The sequence below is a fragment of the Alnus glutinosa genome, chromosome 10 (genome assembly GCF_958979055.1).
Source record: "Alnus glutinosa chromosome 10, dhAlnGlut1.1, whole genome shotgun sequence".
Taxonomy (NCBI): domain Eukaryota; kingdom Viridiplantae; phylum Streptophyta; class Magnoliopsida; order Fagales; family Betulaceae; genus Alnus; species Alnus glutinosa.
The window spans coordinates 28,422,639-28,436,903 of record NC_084895.1 but is presented as its reverse complement, the minus strand read 5'-3'; the positions used below and the strand labels follow the sequence as shown (position 1 = coordinate 28,436,903).

The 14,265-nt window shown below is 32.6% G+C and overlaps 2 protein-coding genes across 3 annotated transcripts in view; both read left to right on the top strand.

The window, feature by feature from the left end:
* LOC133879516 (vicianin hydrolase-like) overlaps positions 1–5,308 on the top strand; it is a 29,101-nt gene extending 23,793 nt beyond the window's left edge. For both annotated transcript variants that reach the window (XM_062318088.1, XM_062318091.1), the window contains exons 3-13: positions 372–430; positions 513–588; positions 1,054–1,131; positions 1,513–1,600; positions 1,708–1,960; positions 2,268–2,383; positions 2,780–2,997; positions 3,463–3,494; positions 4,009–4,111; positions 4,215–4,323; positions 5,010–5,308. In XM_062318088.1, the coding sequence (XP_062174072.1) occupies positions 372–430; positions 513–588; positions 1,054–1,131; positions 1,513–1,600; positions 1,708–1,960; positions 2,268–2,383; positions 2,780–2,997; positions 3,463–3,494; positions 4,009–4,111; positions 4,215–4,323; positions 5,010–5,178 (1,301 nt within the window). In that variant the 3' untranslated portion in view covers positions 5,179–5,308. The remainder of the gene's footprint in view (positions 1–371; positions 431–512; positions 589–1,053; positions 1,132–1,512; positions 1,601–1,707; positions 1,961–2,267; positions 2,384–2,779; positions 2,998–3,462; positions 3,495–4,008; positions 4,112–4,214; positions 4,324–5,009) is intronic.
* A 2,502-nt stretch (positions 5,309–7,810) lies between these two features.
* LOC133879551 (vicianin hydrolase-like) lies at positions 7,811–13,583 on the top strand. Its single transcript, XM_062318160.1, has 13 exons — positions 7,811–8,092; positions 8,546–8,615; positions 8,730–8,788; positions 8,869–8,944; positions 9,272–9,349; positions 10,550–10,637; positions 10,744–10,996; positions 11,287–11,402; positions 11,815–12,032; positions 12,134–12,165; positions 12,462–12,564; positions 12,666–12,774; positions 13,234–13,583. The coding sequence occupies exons 1-13, from the start codon at positions 7,937–7,939 to the stop codon at positions 13,400–13,402; spliced, it is 1,527 nt and encodes a 508-aa protein (XP_062174144.1). The 5' UTR covers positions 7,811–7,936; the 3' UTR covers positions 13,403–13,583.
* The last annotated feature ends 682 nt before the right edge of the window (positions 13,584–14,265 follow it).

The following is a 14,265-nucleotide window of genomic DNA, read 5'->3' as shown; positions in this document are numbered from 1 at the left end:
CATTTATTTTAAAAAAAAAAAATCCAAGGATTGTTGGCATGCTATACATCATCAAAGTAGGATAAAAGTAGAATAAAAATATGATTTCTAGCATTTTAGAAATGTTAGAAACTATACTTTTATCTCACTTTCTTGATTTGTCATTGCCAATTAGCCATTAAATCTGTCATTATTAAAAAAAAATAAATAAAAATGACTAATTGGCATGTCACATTAACAAAGTATGATAGAAGTAGTATAAAAGTATGGTTTATAATAATACTACTCAATTAAATAGATTAATTTTTTAACATTTCTTTCCTAATTATTGTTCAATTACTGTTGTTTGGATTTTTTTTTTTTTTTGAGAAATTTACATGGTGGCTTGGCAGAAAAAATTTCGGATGGTAGCAATGGAGATGTAGCCGACGACTTTTATCATCGTTATAAGGTACGTAGAATGCTTGTTATAGTGTTTCAACGTGGAAAAAATATTTTTTTAATTTCTTTTAATAATCGAAAAAATTCAACAGGGGGACATAAAACTGATGAAAACAATTGGATTGGACTCCTTCAGATTTTCTATCTCATGGTCCAGAATATTACCGAGTAAGATCACTCTCCACCATCTATATATTAGTCTCTGCTTAATTAGTAAATAATTAATCATGTAAGATGGGTCCCGTTAAGATTCTCTAGCTCCTATCCTATCGATTTGAAGATCTAAATTGTGGATCAACATACGCTTCACATGAAAGCAACAAAATGGTCAACATTATGTTTTTAATTAATGAGAGATCGGATGATTCGGATCGGATCCGGATTTCTAATAATTTAAGAAAGTTTTTATAGGTTTCTTAATATTTATAGTGAACTGCATGATTACGGGATCTTTCAAGGGCTCTTTTATATTTGTTGTTCAAATTACTAGCTAATTGTTTTAAATCTTTATCAAGAGAAATCTCATTGTTGGGACCCATTTCAATTATTTAAGTGATTGTTTATAACAATTGCATTTAATTTTCTAATGGACCCATGCATGCATGATATTGAATATTATGATTATGTTTACAGGAGGCAAATTAAGCGGGGGAGTGAACCCACAAGGTGTCAAATTCTACAACAACCTCATCAACGAGCTCCTGTCCAATGGTCAAATTCTTTTTTTTTTTTTACCTTTCTTCTTCAGCAATATATTTCCTTTCCTAATTCTATATATACATGTCAATTTCTTTGAAAAAAATTAGTTCACTAATCATAATTAACTAAATAATTGAGGTCATCAAATCGGTTTCCCCACTTAATTAGTCGAACATCGATCTATTCCTATTAAAAATGGGAAATATACCATTCATAAGTCAATGGCCTAAAGATGCTTGATAATAATTATAAAAAGTATTTTGTGTTTTAAATTGTTTGTTAATAATTATATATATATATATTTTGAATATAAATCATTATCAAACGAAGCCTGCTAATGCTTTGAACTGTTCAATACACGAATGTCCTTATGAAATTTCATATTGTGGGCAGGTATCAAGCCCTTTGTGACTCTCTTCCACTTTGATACTCCTCAAGCACTTGAAGATGAATATGAAGGACTCTTAAGTCCCAGGATAGTGTAAGTCGAAACAATTCAACAAAAAACATATATACTTTCTGATGCTCAAAAAATTAACGTTACCATATCAATAAATTACGTGATTGTCTCCTTTTATGAATATATAGGAAGGATTATCTAGATTATGCAGATTTGTGCTTCAAAACTTTTGGTGATCGAGTCAAGCACTGGGTCACAATGAACGAACCAAATGGATTAAGCATCAATGGGTACACCATTGGTTCTTTTGCACCTGGAAGATGTTCCAAGTATGCCGGAAATTGCACCACTGGTAACTCTGCTACTGAACCATACACTGTCGCCCATAACTTGCTTCTTGCTCATGGAGCTGCCGTGAAATTATACAAGGACAAGTACCAGGTTTGTATAGAAAAAGATGAAAAAGAAAGCAAACAAGAAGGAATATGACACTCCTTGCTAATTATTTCATTTGACAAAATAGAGATTATGAAAAGAGTAATGCTACTCTTCTTACTCATTTCACACAGCTGATGTGGCTTCCCATGTCAGCCATTTAAAACACGTCCCGTCAACCGATATAAAATGAGTATGAAGAGTTGAATTGCTCTCATAAAAATATTCACTGACTCAAGTTTTTATATTTATTCAACCAAGTGAACATGAGATATTGGACCTCTTGTGATTAACTTAATGTGAATTTGTGCAGCCATATCAAAAGGGGAAAATTGGGATCACAATAGTGACCCATTGGTTTGAGCCGAAATACCAAACATCTTCTAGCCGCAAGGCCGCCTCTAGAGCTCTTGATTTTTTCTTTGGATGGTGGGTGTTGTAAGATACATTCTTGGAAAAAAAAAACCTTTTTTTATAATTAAAAATATATTAATTACTTTATGTTAAAATATTAATTAAATAATTAAATTCACTATTTCTTAGGTGATAGCTAGTGATCATTTAATACTTTATCCTTGTGGCTAAGCCTTACTTGTTAGTTATTTATGATCTTGACATTCATAATCATTAGAGCATATGATTTTCACATACAAACTCTAAGGACAGATGATAGTTTAATAGATTGGATTAGAAGATTTTTTCCAACCCAATTTGATGTAAAATTTTATTATTTTTTTCACATGAAAGAATTTCATTAGAACAATACTTCACCGCATTTATATGCACCAAAATACTTAATATATATCATTCACACAATTTATGTAGGTTTGCCCATCCGGTTATATATGGTGACTATCCCGAGAGCATGAAGTTTGCAGCTGGTAATCGATTGCCAAAATTCACTGAAGCTCAATCCAAGTTGCTAAAAGGGTCCCTTGATTTTCTTGGTGTAAACTATTATACCACAAATTATGTAGAAACCGCTCCCTCAGCCAATGGTGTCAACGTCAGTTATGTTACTGACAGACAAACCACTCTCACTAGTATGCCCGAAAATTATAATCCTTTTTCTTTCTTTGCAATTCAAAGAATATCATATCATTTTGAAACTTGCTATTTTGTATTCTCTCATCCTCCCTTTTTGCTTTTTGAAAATCGGTCATTAGATCTCTAAGACCCATATTTCATTCATGTGGGTCATACAGATCCAATAACTGATTTTCAAAATGAAAGAAATTTACTGCAAACTAGCATTTAAAAGTGATATGTATCCTTAGCATTTGAAAATCACATATTTTTTTTAATGGCACGTGTTTTTCATATACTTTTTTAATAGTTTAAAGAACACATATCACTTTTAAAGGACGTTGGTTTCTACCTAGAAACCACTTTGTAGTAAATTTGTGTCATTTTTCAAAAATGGAGGATGGAAGAAGAATAAGAGAATACAAAATAGTATTTCTTTATCCTTTATTATCTAATCTCATTCATGTATTTTGTTGTCACAGCTGAAAAAAATGGGATTCCTATTGGTACTCTGGTAAACACACATATAAACTCTCTCTTCCTCTAGGATAAGGATTTTTTTTTTTTTCTTCCATTTCAAGTGAAATAGAGATGACCCATTTCATGGTCCAGATTAAATTTTACAGATTTCATGGTGTATATATTAATTGCCACATGGTTACATACGTTACCATCTATACTGTTAGATGCAACAAAATAAAATATTAACCATAAAATGAATCCTCTCAATTTTACTTAAAATATTCCCTCCCTCTATGGGCATTTTGTGTACTTTTGTGTGCTACGTTGCATATGTATGCCATTTTACTAAGAGAAATGCTAGATGTATCAAATCTTTTACTAACAGATAGGTACCAAGATGATGTGGGGTTTATTCATTGGTACCCGTAGTATTTCTTTTTATTAATTGTTTTGATCATCTCCAATGAATAAGTTCCACATCATCTTGATACCCATCTCTTGGTAAAAAATTTGGTACCCCTAACATTTCTCTATTACTAAACCAATATGGTGTAATGGTTTCGCAGACTGCTCTGAGCTGGCTTTTCATCCATCCGAAGGGACTCCAACAACTATTGTTATATATAAAAGAAAAATACAATAATCCCGTTATATACATAACGGAGAATGGTATAACAATTTCCCTCTTCTTATTTATTTATTTATTTATTTTTTTATAAGCCGTGTCTTAACTAGTATTACTAATAATATTCTTTATGCATATATTTTGTAGGAATGGCTGATGCAAATAATAGCTCTTTACCAATTAAAGATGCCCGCAAGGATAGTTTGAGGATCAGATACCATCACGGGCATTTATCATATCTTTTAAAAGCTATCAAGTGAGTGTTATAAATTTGTCACCAAGTATTTATAATACTCAATGCATGGCTTAAAAATAGAAAAAGATATACCATTTTTAATCATTTAGGAAAAAAAAAAGAAAGAAAGAAGGAAAGATAGAGACCGCTATTTCAATTTGGGAAAAAATGCTCCTCACGGTCTCTTTGGTATGGACTTTTATTAATCGCTTCATAAAATTCAAAAGTTATCAATTGATCAGTACTCTTTAATGTTAGAATTTTTTTTAAGTAGATAATTACACCTTTCGTTAAATTTTTAACGTTGTTGTCATGTCATATGTCCCATTTAATAAAAAAAATATAAAAAATTGTAAATTACAAATTTAAATATAAAAAGAAAAAGAAATTAAAAAAAAAAAACCAATCTTTTTGGGTGGTTTTTTAATTTTTTTTATTTATATTCATATTTTTTTATTCAACGGGATATGTACCGTCTTTTGATTAGGTGTGACATGGCAATGTACACCGTTAAAAAATTAATTGAAGGTAAACAGAATGATCTAGCTAGCTATTTAATTGATAACGGTTAATTTTAACCTTAAAAACTAAATTGATAACTTTTAAAAATTAAGAAGCAGTCTAATAAAAATTCATACATCAGGACCAATAAAGCATTTTTACCTTTCAATTTTTGATTGAGAATTTTAACGGTGAAATTTTGGCAGAGACGGTGTAAATGTGAAGGCCTACTATGCGTGGTCTTTTCTTGACGACTTTGAATGGGATGCCGGTTACACCGTTCGATTTGGCCTCACTTTTGTGGATTATAAGGACAATTTGAAAAGATACCTCAAGTATTCTGCCTATTGGTTCAAGATGTTCCTCCTCAAATAAGCTGTAAGAGGATGTTTCTCGATCCTAAAATAAGATGTGACTCTGAGAAGGTGAAGTAAATAAAGAGAGAAAATCGTCTTTCACCATCCTACCTTTATGATTTATTTGTTAGACGTTTCTTTCTTTTATACGTTCTTTGTGTAAACTATTGCCTATCTCGATCTTAACGTGTATAAAGTCTAGGCATTAATCCTTTTTATGAATAATATCGAATTAATGAACAAACAAGAATACAAGGTAAGGGCTAATTAAGCAAATCAACCCTAAAAACATACCAATATATAGAATGCTAAACCCAAAAAGATTTCTTCTAAACTGAGTTGGAGGAAGTTAAACATAGATTAATACAAAGTAAGGGCTAATGAAATAAGCCCTAAAAACCCACCAAAGGTCCAAAAGGGTGCGAACCCAACATATATATATATTTCCTCCAAACGGGATTGAGGAACTTCCTCATCCTCTTGTAATCCCCATAATCCTACGTACCAGCCAACTATTATCATAGTGTTGACTCTAGATCTAACCAAAAGAGGGATATTATCATAGAGTTTCTCTCTTGCCATGAGGAGTATACATAGCTGTTGAGCATATATATAAACTCAGCTAAAAGCCTTAACAAAGGTTTAGTACCCATGAATATGTAAACTAGTTGGGTGAGTATTATCAATAGCAGGTTCCAAGATGCTCAGCTTCTCTTCTGCATGGCAAGCCAGAAAATCACGGCATGCTTGGGGATGCTGCTACTGAACCAGGCAATAGAGTGCCACTCCACTTGAGAGCCGAGGGGGTAGAGGCATTCCTAAGCAATTGTGATTGAGGAGGAGCCATTGGAAGACTCTATCCAGAGAACTATATATCTTCCCTTCCCAATATTTATTCCTTTTTCATGGACTATTAAGTTTCTAAGTGGTGTAACATGCATGCGCATATATAGAATAATCCCCCATTTGGTCAACTCAAGCAGGCCCATTTTTGATAAGTCCTATAAATTGACCGAACCTAACGAAGAAAAGACGGTTGGACGCACGCAAAAATAATAAAGAGAGGCCGTATCTACAATATCTTAACCATTGTCATCTGGATCACTAGCGCCCCTTTATTCTTCGGGGCTAAAGAATGCATGCATAATGGACTAGAGCCACAAAATCAAATCAATTATCTCATGAATCTCGTTCTAACTGATGAAGCACCAAAAATACAAAATCCATAAAGAGAGGGGAAAGGCATCATTCTAGCCCAACACTATTCTTCTTCAATTTTCCTTTAACTCATTTCATTCTCAATCAAATACTAAATCAAGTATCGGAGTGACCCTTCATTGGACTCCAACAGGTGACTTTGTGTGTGACATTTCTTCTCAATCTCTACAATTTCTCTCAATTTAAGATTTGGCATGAGACCAACTATTCTTCGCACGGGAAACACCATTATCGAATTCATGTCACATGCCCTATCATTTATTAGGAGCAATGTTACCATTTACTTCTAGTTATTATACTCATTTGATATAAGTTGATCTAACATGTTTTAAATGACTTTTTATGTTAGCTATTTAAAAAAATTAAAAAAAAAAATTACTTAAAATATGTCATATCAATTAATATAAAATGTATGTGATAAATAAATATAAAAAGTAATATATTTCTCTAATTGGGCGTGTGATGCTTGATATGACATGTTAATTATATCATGAACTTGAGGTCATCTTTCTTGTTAGTCCACTGAGCCCGTGCAAATGCACAATTGATTCCACAACCTCGTGAACCTTATTGAACCTAGCTAATTAGTCGTGTCATGTCAATACATTACTTTGAGGGATTTGACGTGGATTATCCGGTTAAGGTAGCAAGGGATATTTGAATATTTATCCAGTTAGTTTATAAGAAAGTATAGTAAAATTTGTAATACTATAAACATTTTCAAACTAAAATGTGACCTACATATCAAAAATATGATTTATTAAGTATATCGTTCGTGACAAGTTATTTTGCAATATAAGCTAGATATGATGTTTACCTGATTTTGGTAGACATATTTCATTTCTTAATGCTTTTTAGATGATATATTTTGTGCTTTTTTTTTTTTTTTTTTTTTTTTTTTTTTTTTTTTTAAAAGTACTATGATCTAACATAAAGATAAAAATATTTATGAATGTTTTGTGTTTTAAATTATTTGTTAATATTTTTAAGAAGCGTACAACATAGAAATAGACAATGAATAATTATCTCTAAATTAAAGGACGAATTAAAAAAGAGTTTGTCATACAATTTAAGAGATTGAAAAGGTGAAATGAGGGACTTTTTTTTTAATTTGCTGCAGGGTTAGAGGGACTTTTTTTCAATTTTATTAGGATGCCATGCATAGGAAATTTTTCAGAATTTTATGAGATATTTTTAAATTTTTGGGACCTTAAGAGAGTTTTATTTGTTCTTAAGTTTTTAAGGAGTAAGGGATATTTTAAACTTTTTTGGAGAGAATAAAGATTTTTATTTTACTTTTTACCTTTTTTTGGGAGAACTAGAGGTTTTTTGGCTTCATACTAGCTTTTTTGGGGGAACATGGCTTCCACGTACGGGACCCCCCCTCCCTCTCTGCCATTGGTTTGTAAGCCTTTAAAATAGGTATTTTCGATTACGAAAGGATAAGGTTACGTAGATAATATCATGAATAATTGAGCGAGTGACTTGATTTGCACACTTCTCTCCAATAATTCTATTTATAGAGGGTTTAGAGGAACATTTTAGCTGCAAAGTTAGCCATGGCAATTCAAGCTCCTTGGATGCTTAGTCTCCTAGTCCTAGCTGCCTTGTCGGCCAGCATCCAATGCTCAAAATCGAGCCATTATTCCATCCCGTTCAACCGGAGTAGCTTCCCTGCTGATTTTATATTTGGAGCTGGCTCTGCAGCTTACCAGGTAAAATAGACAGTTAATGGAGGGTTTTAAGGCGGATCCGAATCTCTTACAATATGATAACTCATGCGAGAGTTTGTCCAAGCCCCATTTATTTGAATGGTCCAAACACTTGTCCAAATAAGTAGGACCAAGACATGCATACAGACTCTCAAATAAGGTCAGCTACCCTATTACATTAGGATATAACCCAATTGCATGTATCGCCGAGGAAGGTAAGTTTATTTATGTTTGGGGAAACATGGGGCATGCATTAAGTTTATTTATAGAATGAGATTTCAGTTAGAGCTATGTTATGTTACATTTGTTTGAGAAGGGGAGTTAATATGTGGCTTAAAAATAAATGATTGAAAATTAGCTAGAGAAAGTTAGTAATGCCGCGAAAAATTGAAATAATTCCGCTATTTTGGCTTATATAAAAGTCGGGGCGTTTTGTTTTGTTGTCTGTTTTATCAGTCGGAAGGAGCAGCATTGACATATGGTAGGGGGCCAAGTATATGGGATTCTTTCTCCAGGGAACATCCACGTCTCTCTCTCTCTCTCTCTCTCTCTCTAGTCTGTGTGTTTGCTAGTTTGCTATTTCTAATTTTTTTTTTTTTTTTTTCTTGCCCTTTTTAAAATTTGACTTGTGTAATGGCAGAAAAAATTGCGGATGGTAGCAATGGAAACGTAGCCGACGATTTTTATCATCGGTATAAGGTAGAATATTTGTTATATAAGTCGAGAAATTATTATTATTATTATTATTTATTTCTTTTAATAATCGAAAAATTCAACAGGGGGACATAAAACTGATGAAAAGAATTGGATTAGACTCCTTCAGATTTTCTATCTCATGGTCCAGAATATTACCAAGTAAGATCATCGCTTAGATCAATCTCCACCGTCAATTGGTCTTTGCTTAGTAAATAATTAATCATGTAAGATGGGTCCCAAATAAATTGTGGATCATCATTGCTAGGTCAATTATCCATATAAAAGAGACAAAAGGGTTTGACATTATTGATAGGTCCCAAAAGGAGAGATCTCTCTTCTTCTTTTTTTGTTGTTTTTTGTTTTTGTTTTCTTTAAAAGCTAGAGATCTCTTTTTTTTGGACCCATTTGATTAATTCAAGTCATTATGTATACAATTATATTCTTTAATGTATCCAATTATATTTAGTATTACAATTATGTTTACAGAGGGCAAATTAAGCAGGGGAGTGAATCCAAAAGGTGTCAAATTCTACAACAACCTCATCAACGAGCTCCTATCCAATGGTCATATTCCATTTTTCCTTTCTTTTCAGCAATTTTTTTTTTCTTTTTGTTTTGGGATAAATATATTTAAGCCTCTCGAACTAACACATGTTTCTAATTTAGCTCCACAAACTGATACATGTAACACTTGGATATATCAAATTGACATTTTTGTGTAAAAAAACCCTCTGTTATATTGTATGAAAAAGTGGTCATGGGTAACAACAAAAAAAGAAAAGGTTGACATGTGCTTTTATCAGATATTTCTTAAAATAACCTCACTTTGACCATTAAAAAAAAAGAAAAAGAAAGGAGTAAGGCTGAACCACATGACCCCCAAGGTGATCGCCATGAATTTTGATTTTGTGGTTTTTTTTTTTTTTTAAAAAAAAATAAGGTATTTTAGAAAGTTTCTGGTAAAAAAAAATGTCATGTGCAAAAGCACACGACTACTTTTATATTCAACATTTTTTAATTTTTTTTTTTTAAGAAATTAAGAAATTGTTTAACCCTTTTTTTTTATTTTTTTTATTTAGGGTATATTTGTAATTTAAATTAATTGTGTTACGCAGCACATACATTTGACACATTACGTGTTAAACGAGAGCCGCGTGATATTAATCGATTGGTCTAACATGATATATTGTTAATTAATTGGAGGGTGAGTTGACGAATGAACTTATTTAAAACCAGAGGAAAACTTGATAACTTAATTGTTGAAATTGAAAACTTAAGAATTAAATTGAAATCGCAAGAAAACCTAAAAACTAATTTATTTATTTTTCAAGTTTTAATGGTCAAAACCATTAATCTCATCTTAATTAACTTCAAAATTGAGGTAACCATATCCATTATTGATATGATCTTATCAAAGAGTGTGGCTTCCGTCATGTAACTTGTGTCATCAGGAGCGGACCTGCATAGGGGCCAAGGGGGGCCCTATCCCCCCCCCCCAAGCTTCAAAATTTTTTTTTAAAAAATAAAATAAAATTTTACTCCTTAATTTTTTAATTTTTTTTAGTTTTGCCCCTCAAAATTTTTTGTTTCCAATTTGATCTCTCCATTTTTACAAGCCTGGTCCGCCACTGTGTGTCATGCATGTACAAGTACAAAACAAAAACTAAAGCCCTTATAAAAAATGGGTTTTAGAACTTAAAAGGTTTAAATGTTTAGATTAATTGTTCTATACGCCCTTATCGTGAATTTTCATGTTGTGGGCAGGTATCAAGCCCTTTGTGACTCTCCTCCATTTTGATATTCCACAAGCACTAGTAGATGAGTATGGTGGACTCCTAAGTCCAAAGATAGTGTAAGTCAAAACAATTCAACAAAAAACATACTCTCTCCAATGCTCAAAAAATTAATGTTACCATATCAATAAATTAATGTGACTACCCTATTCTATGAATATATAGCGAAGATTATCTAGATTATGCAGATTTTTGCTTCAAAACTTTTGGTGATCGAGTCACGCTCTGGGTCACAATGAATGAACCAAATGGATTAAGCATCAATGGGTATAATGGCGGTAGTATTGCACCCGGAAGATGTTCTAAGTACGTTGGAAATTGCACGGCTGGTAACTCTGCCACTGAACCTTACATTGTCGCCCACAACTCACTTCTTGCTCATGGAGCCGCTGTGAAATTGTACAAGCACAAGTACCAGGTATAAATTGGATTTTTTTTTTGGATAAATAATCAAATCTCATTAAAAAAAACGCAAAGGACTCAACTCAAGTACATGAAGACAAGAGAAACACACAATTAAGAACAAGAACAAAACAAGAAATTCCAATGTATAAGAAAAAATTAAAAAGAAAGCAAACAAGCCTAATTGTTTCATTTTGAAAAAATTGATTATAAAATTTTTCATCAATTAAAGTTTTTATATTTATTCAAGCAAGTGAATATGAGATGTTGGGCATGTTGTGATTAACTTAATATGAATATGTGCAGCCATATCAAAAGGGGAAAATTGGGATTACATTGATTACCCCCTGGTTTGAGCCGAAATACCAAACATCTGCTAGCCGCAAGGCTGCCTCTAGATCTTTTGACTTTTTTTTGGGATGGTGAGTGTTGTAAGATACATTCTTGGATAAATCTTTTTTTATGGATAGCTTTTTCCTCCAAATTAGGTTGGATGAATTTTCTCTAACCCAATTTATAAAATTGCCATATGGAGGAAATTCTTCCGACCGAATAAAACTATTAAAAAAGCACGTGCTTCTTATATGTTCAAAAAACACATAAATGCTTTATAAACTAGATTTGAGGAAATTTATGTCTTTTTTATAAGTAAAAAGAGGCTAACCCTTATGTGTTAGTCATTATTCCTTGTTATGAGTTTCTCGATATTCATAACTTCTCTTGAAATGCTATGATGTGATATTGTTTTCCGCATCAAAATTAGCTTTCATTAGAACAATAATTTGATGCTATTATAGGCACAAAAATGCTTAATATCATTAACAATTTATGCAGGTTTGTCAATCCGATTACATATGGTGATTATCCCCAAAGCATGAAATCTTTGGTCGGTAATCGACTGCCAAAATTTACTGCAGCTCAATCCAAGTCTCTAAAAGGGTCCATAGATTTTCTTGGCATAAATTACTATACTGCATATTATGCCGAAGGCGATTCCTCATCCAATAGTGTCAACATCAGCTATGAAACAGATAGACAAGTCACTCTCACTAGTAACAAAAATTATATAACCCTTTTTTCTTTTTTATTTGCAATTCAAAGATTACATAAATACTAAATTATCTAATCCAATTCATGTCCTTTCTTACCACAGCTGAAAAAAATGGTACTCCTATTGGTGCTTCGGTAAACTCTCTCTCTCTCTCTCTCTCATAATAATTCTCTGCCTTTAGCTTCTTAAATTGCACACAATTTGGGCAGCTTCTATAATGAGGGGTTGCGGGGCCTATTTACCTTAAGCAGCTCGAAGTGCCGGACCTATATGCCATGGCAAGTGGGTCCACAACACTCTCTCTGTGGGGCTGCCCAAATTAAATGCAATTTGAGAGCCAATTATAAAGGATCTCAATCTCCGGTACATCTCTATTCAAGGTTGATGCATGCGATTTTACTAAACCAAAATGGTATAAACTGTTTTGCAGACTGCTTTGAGCTGGCTTTTCATCTATCCTACGGGACTCCAAAAGCTTATGCTATATATAAAAGAAAAATACAACCATCCAGTTATATACATAACGGAGAACGGTATAACAATTTCTCTATTGTTATTTGTTTAGTTTTTAATTTTTTGTGTCGTGGCTTAACAAGAATTACTAATACTAATTATTGTACTCTTTTTTTTGTAGGAGTGCCTGATGTAAATAATAGCTCTTTGCCAATTAAAGATGCCCGCAAAGATAGTTTGAGAATAAGATACCTCCACGGGCATTTATCACATCTTTCAAAAGCTATCAAGTGAGTGTTTTGTCATCAAGTATTTATATATAATTCCCCGATGTGTTATATATATATATAAAAGATATTCCATTTTTCATCAAAATTTAAAAAGAAGGAAAAACTCATATTTAGTCCATAGATTTTGATCATTTGGATTGGATTTGATTCTCAGGTTTTTAATTTCAAAAATAATGTCTTTACATTTTGCTTAAGTTTCAAGTTGGTCCTTAAATTACCTTACTATCAAAATTAATGATTTACCATCTACTACATATGTTTTATTTGACAAGTATGTCAACATCCTTGTTAGCACCCAATGTTGATGCCATGTCCGCAAGCAAGTCATTTTTTGAGGACTAAAATTCAAATAAAATGAGAAAGGGACTAAATATGATTTTTCTTTTGAAATCAAAAAGAGAAAGATAGAGATAACTACTTAGAATTTGATGGAGAATTTGAACGTTGAAATTTTTGCAGGGAGGGCGTAAATGTGAAGGGATACTATGTGTGGTCATTGTTTGACGACTTTGAATGGGATTCCGGTTACACCGTTCGATTTGGCCTCACTTATGTAGATTTTAAGGACAATTTGAAAAGATACCTCAAGTATTCTGCCTATTGGTTCAAGATGTTCCTCCTAAAATAAGGAGTGAAAAGGGGGACAAGGATCCAAGCAATATATTGAGCTGCCGAAATTACATGTAATTTGATTAGGGACCAATTAATTACATGTAATTTGAGTAGTTTGGTAGCTTATATATCTAAATAAACGGTGACTATGAGAAAGTGAAAAGTCAATAAAAGAGAAAATCGTCTTCTCCGGTCCAGCCTAGCTAGCTTTATGATTTATTTATTAGATCTAGATTTCTTTCTTTTATAAGTTTTTGAAAACCGGCTTACAAAGAATGTCAAAGAGCTTAATTATATAAGATTATACTTAAACCACGTGGGACACTTAAGGATGCTTTGAAAAACAAAGAGAACCCTGCAAACAACACTCAAATACAAGGTGATATCGAAAACTAGTTGTTGGGTGAACCACAAGCTACACGCACTAGTACAAGCAATGTCACAAGGGTGAAATATTCCTTGATTTCATTGATCGATGGTTTTGCCATAACAGAAACGTTCATCAACTAATGGGAAAAACGCGGTGGCTAGGGTTTCAGCACTAGGGTTGGCGGTGGCAACTAGGGTTTTATCTTGTTGCTGCCCACTCTTGTGCCTCCTAACATAGGTCCGTATCAGATGTTGAGTTATATTCTAGTTTAGTAGTTGCCCTGGTTACGATTGTTCGTGATTTAGTCTTGTTTCTATCGTGGTTGTCAAAAAACAAAAAAGATATACCTTTCCGTTGCATATTATTTGATTATTGATTAGTAGTGCTAACTCTTCGGATTGTTTACCAGTTAAATGAATTTGGGGACCTTACAGTTCACGCTATATATTAGTTAAATAATTTGGGGGCGTCACAGAAAACACCAATACAAGTTGAAGTCGTTGTGGTGC

Excerpts from the sequence above, each read along its gene's own strand:
- LOC133879551 (XM_062318160.1), top strand. The coding sequence starts at position 7,937 with ATGGCAATTCAAGCTCCTTGGATGCTTAGTCTCCTAGTCCTAGCTGCC. Across the intron at positions 9,350-10,549 it reads CAACGAGCTCCTATCCAATG|GTATCAAGCCCTTTGTGACT; the intron begins GTCATATTCCAT and ends TGTTGTGGGCAG. Across the intron at positions 12,166-12,461 it reads GTACTCCTATTGGTGCTTCG|ACTGCTTTGAGCTGGCTTTT; the intron begins GTAAACTCTCTC and ends ACTGTTTTGCAG.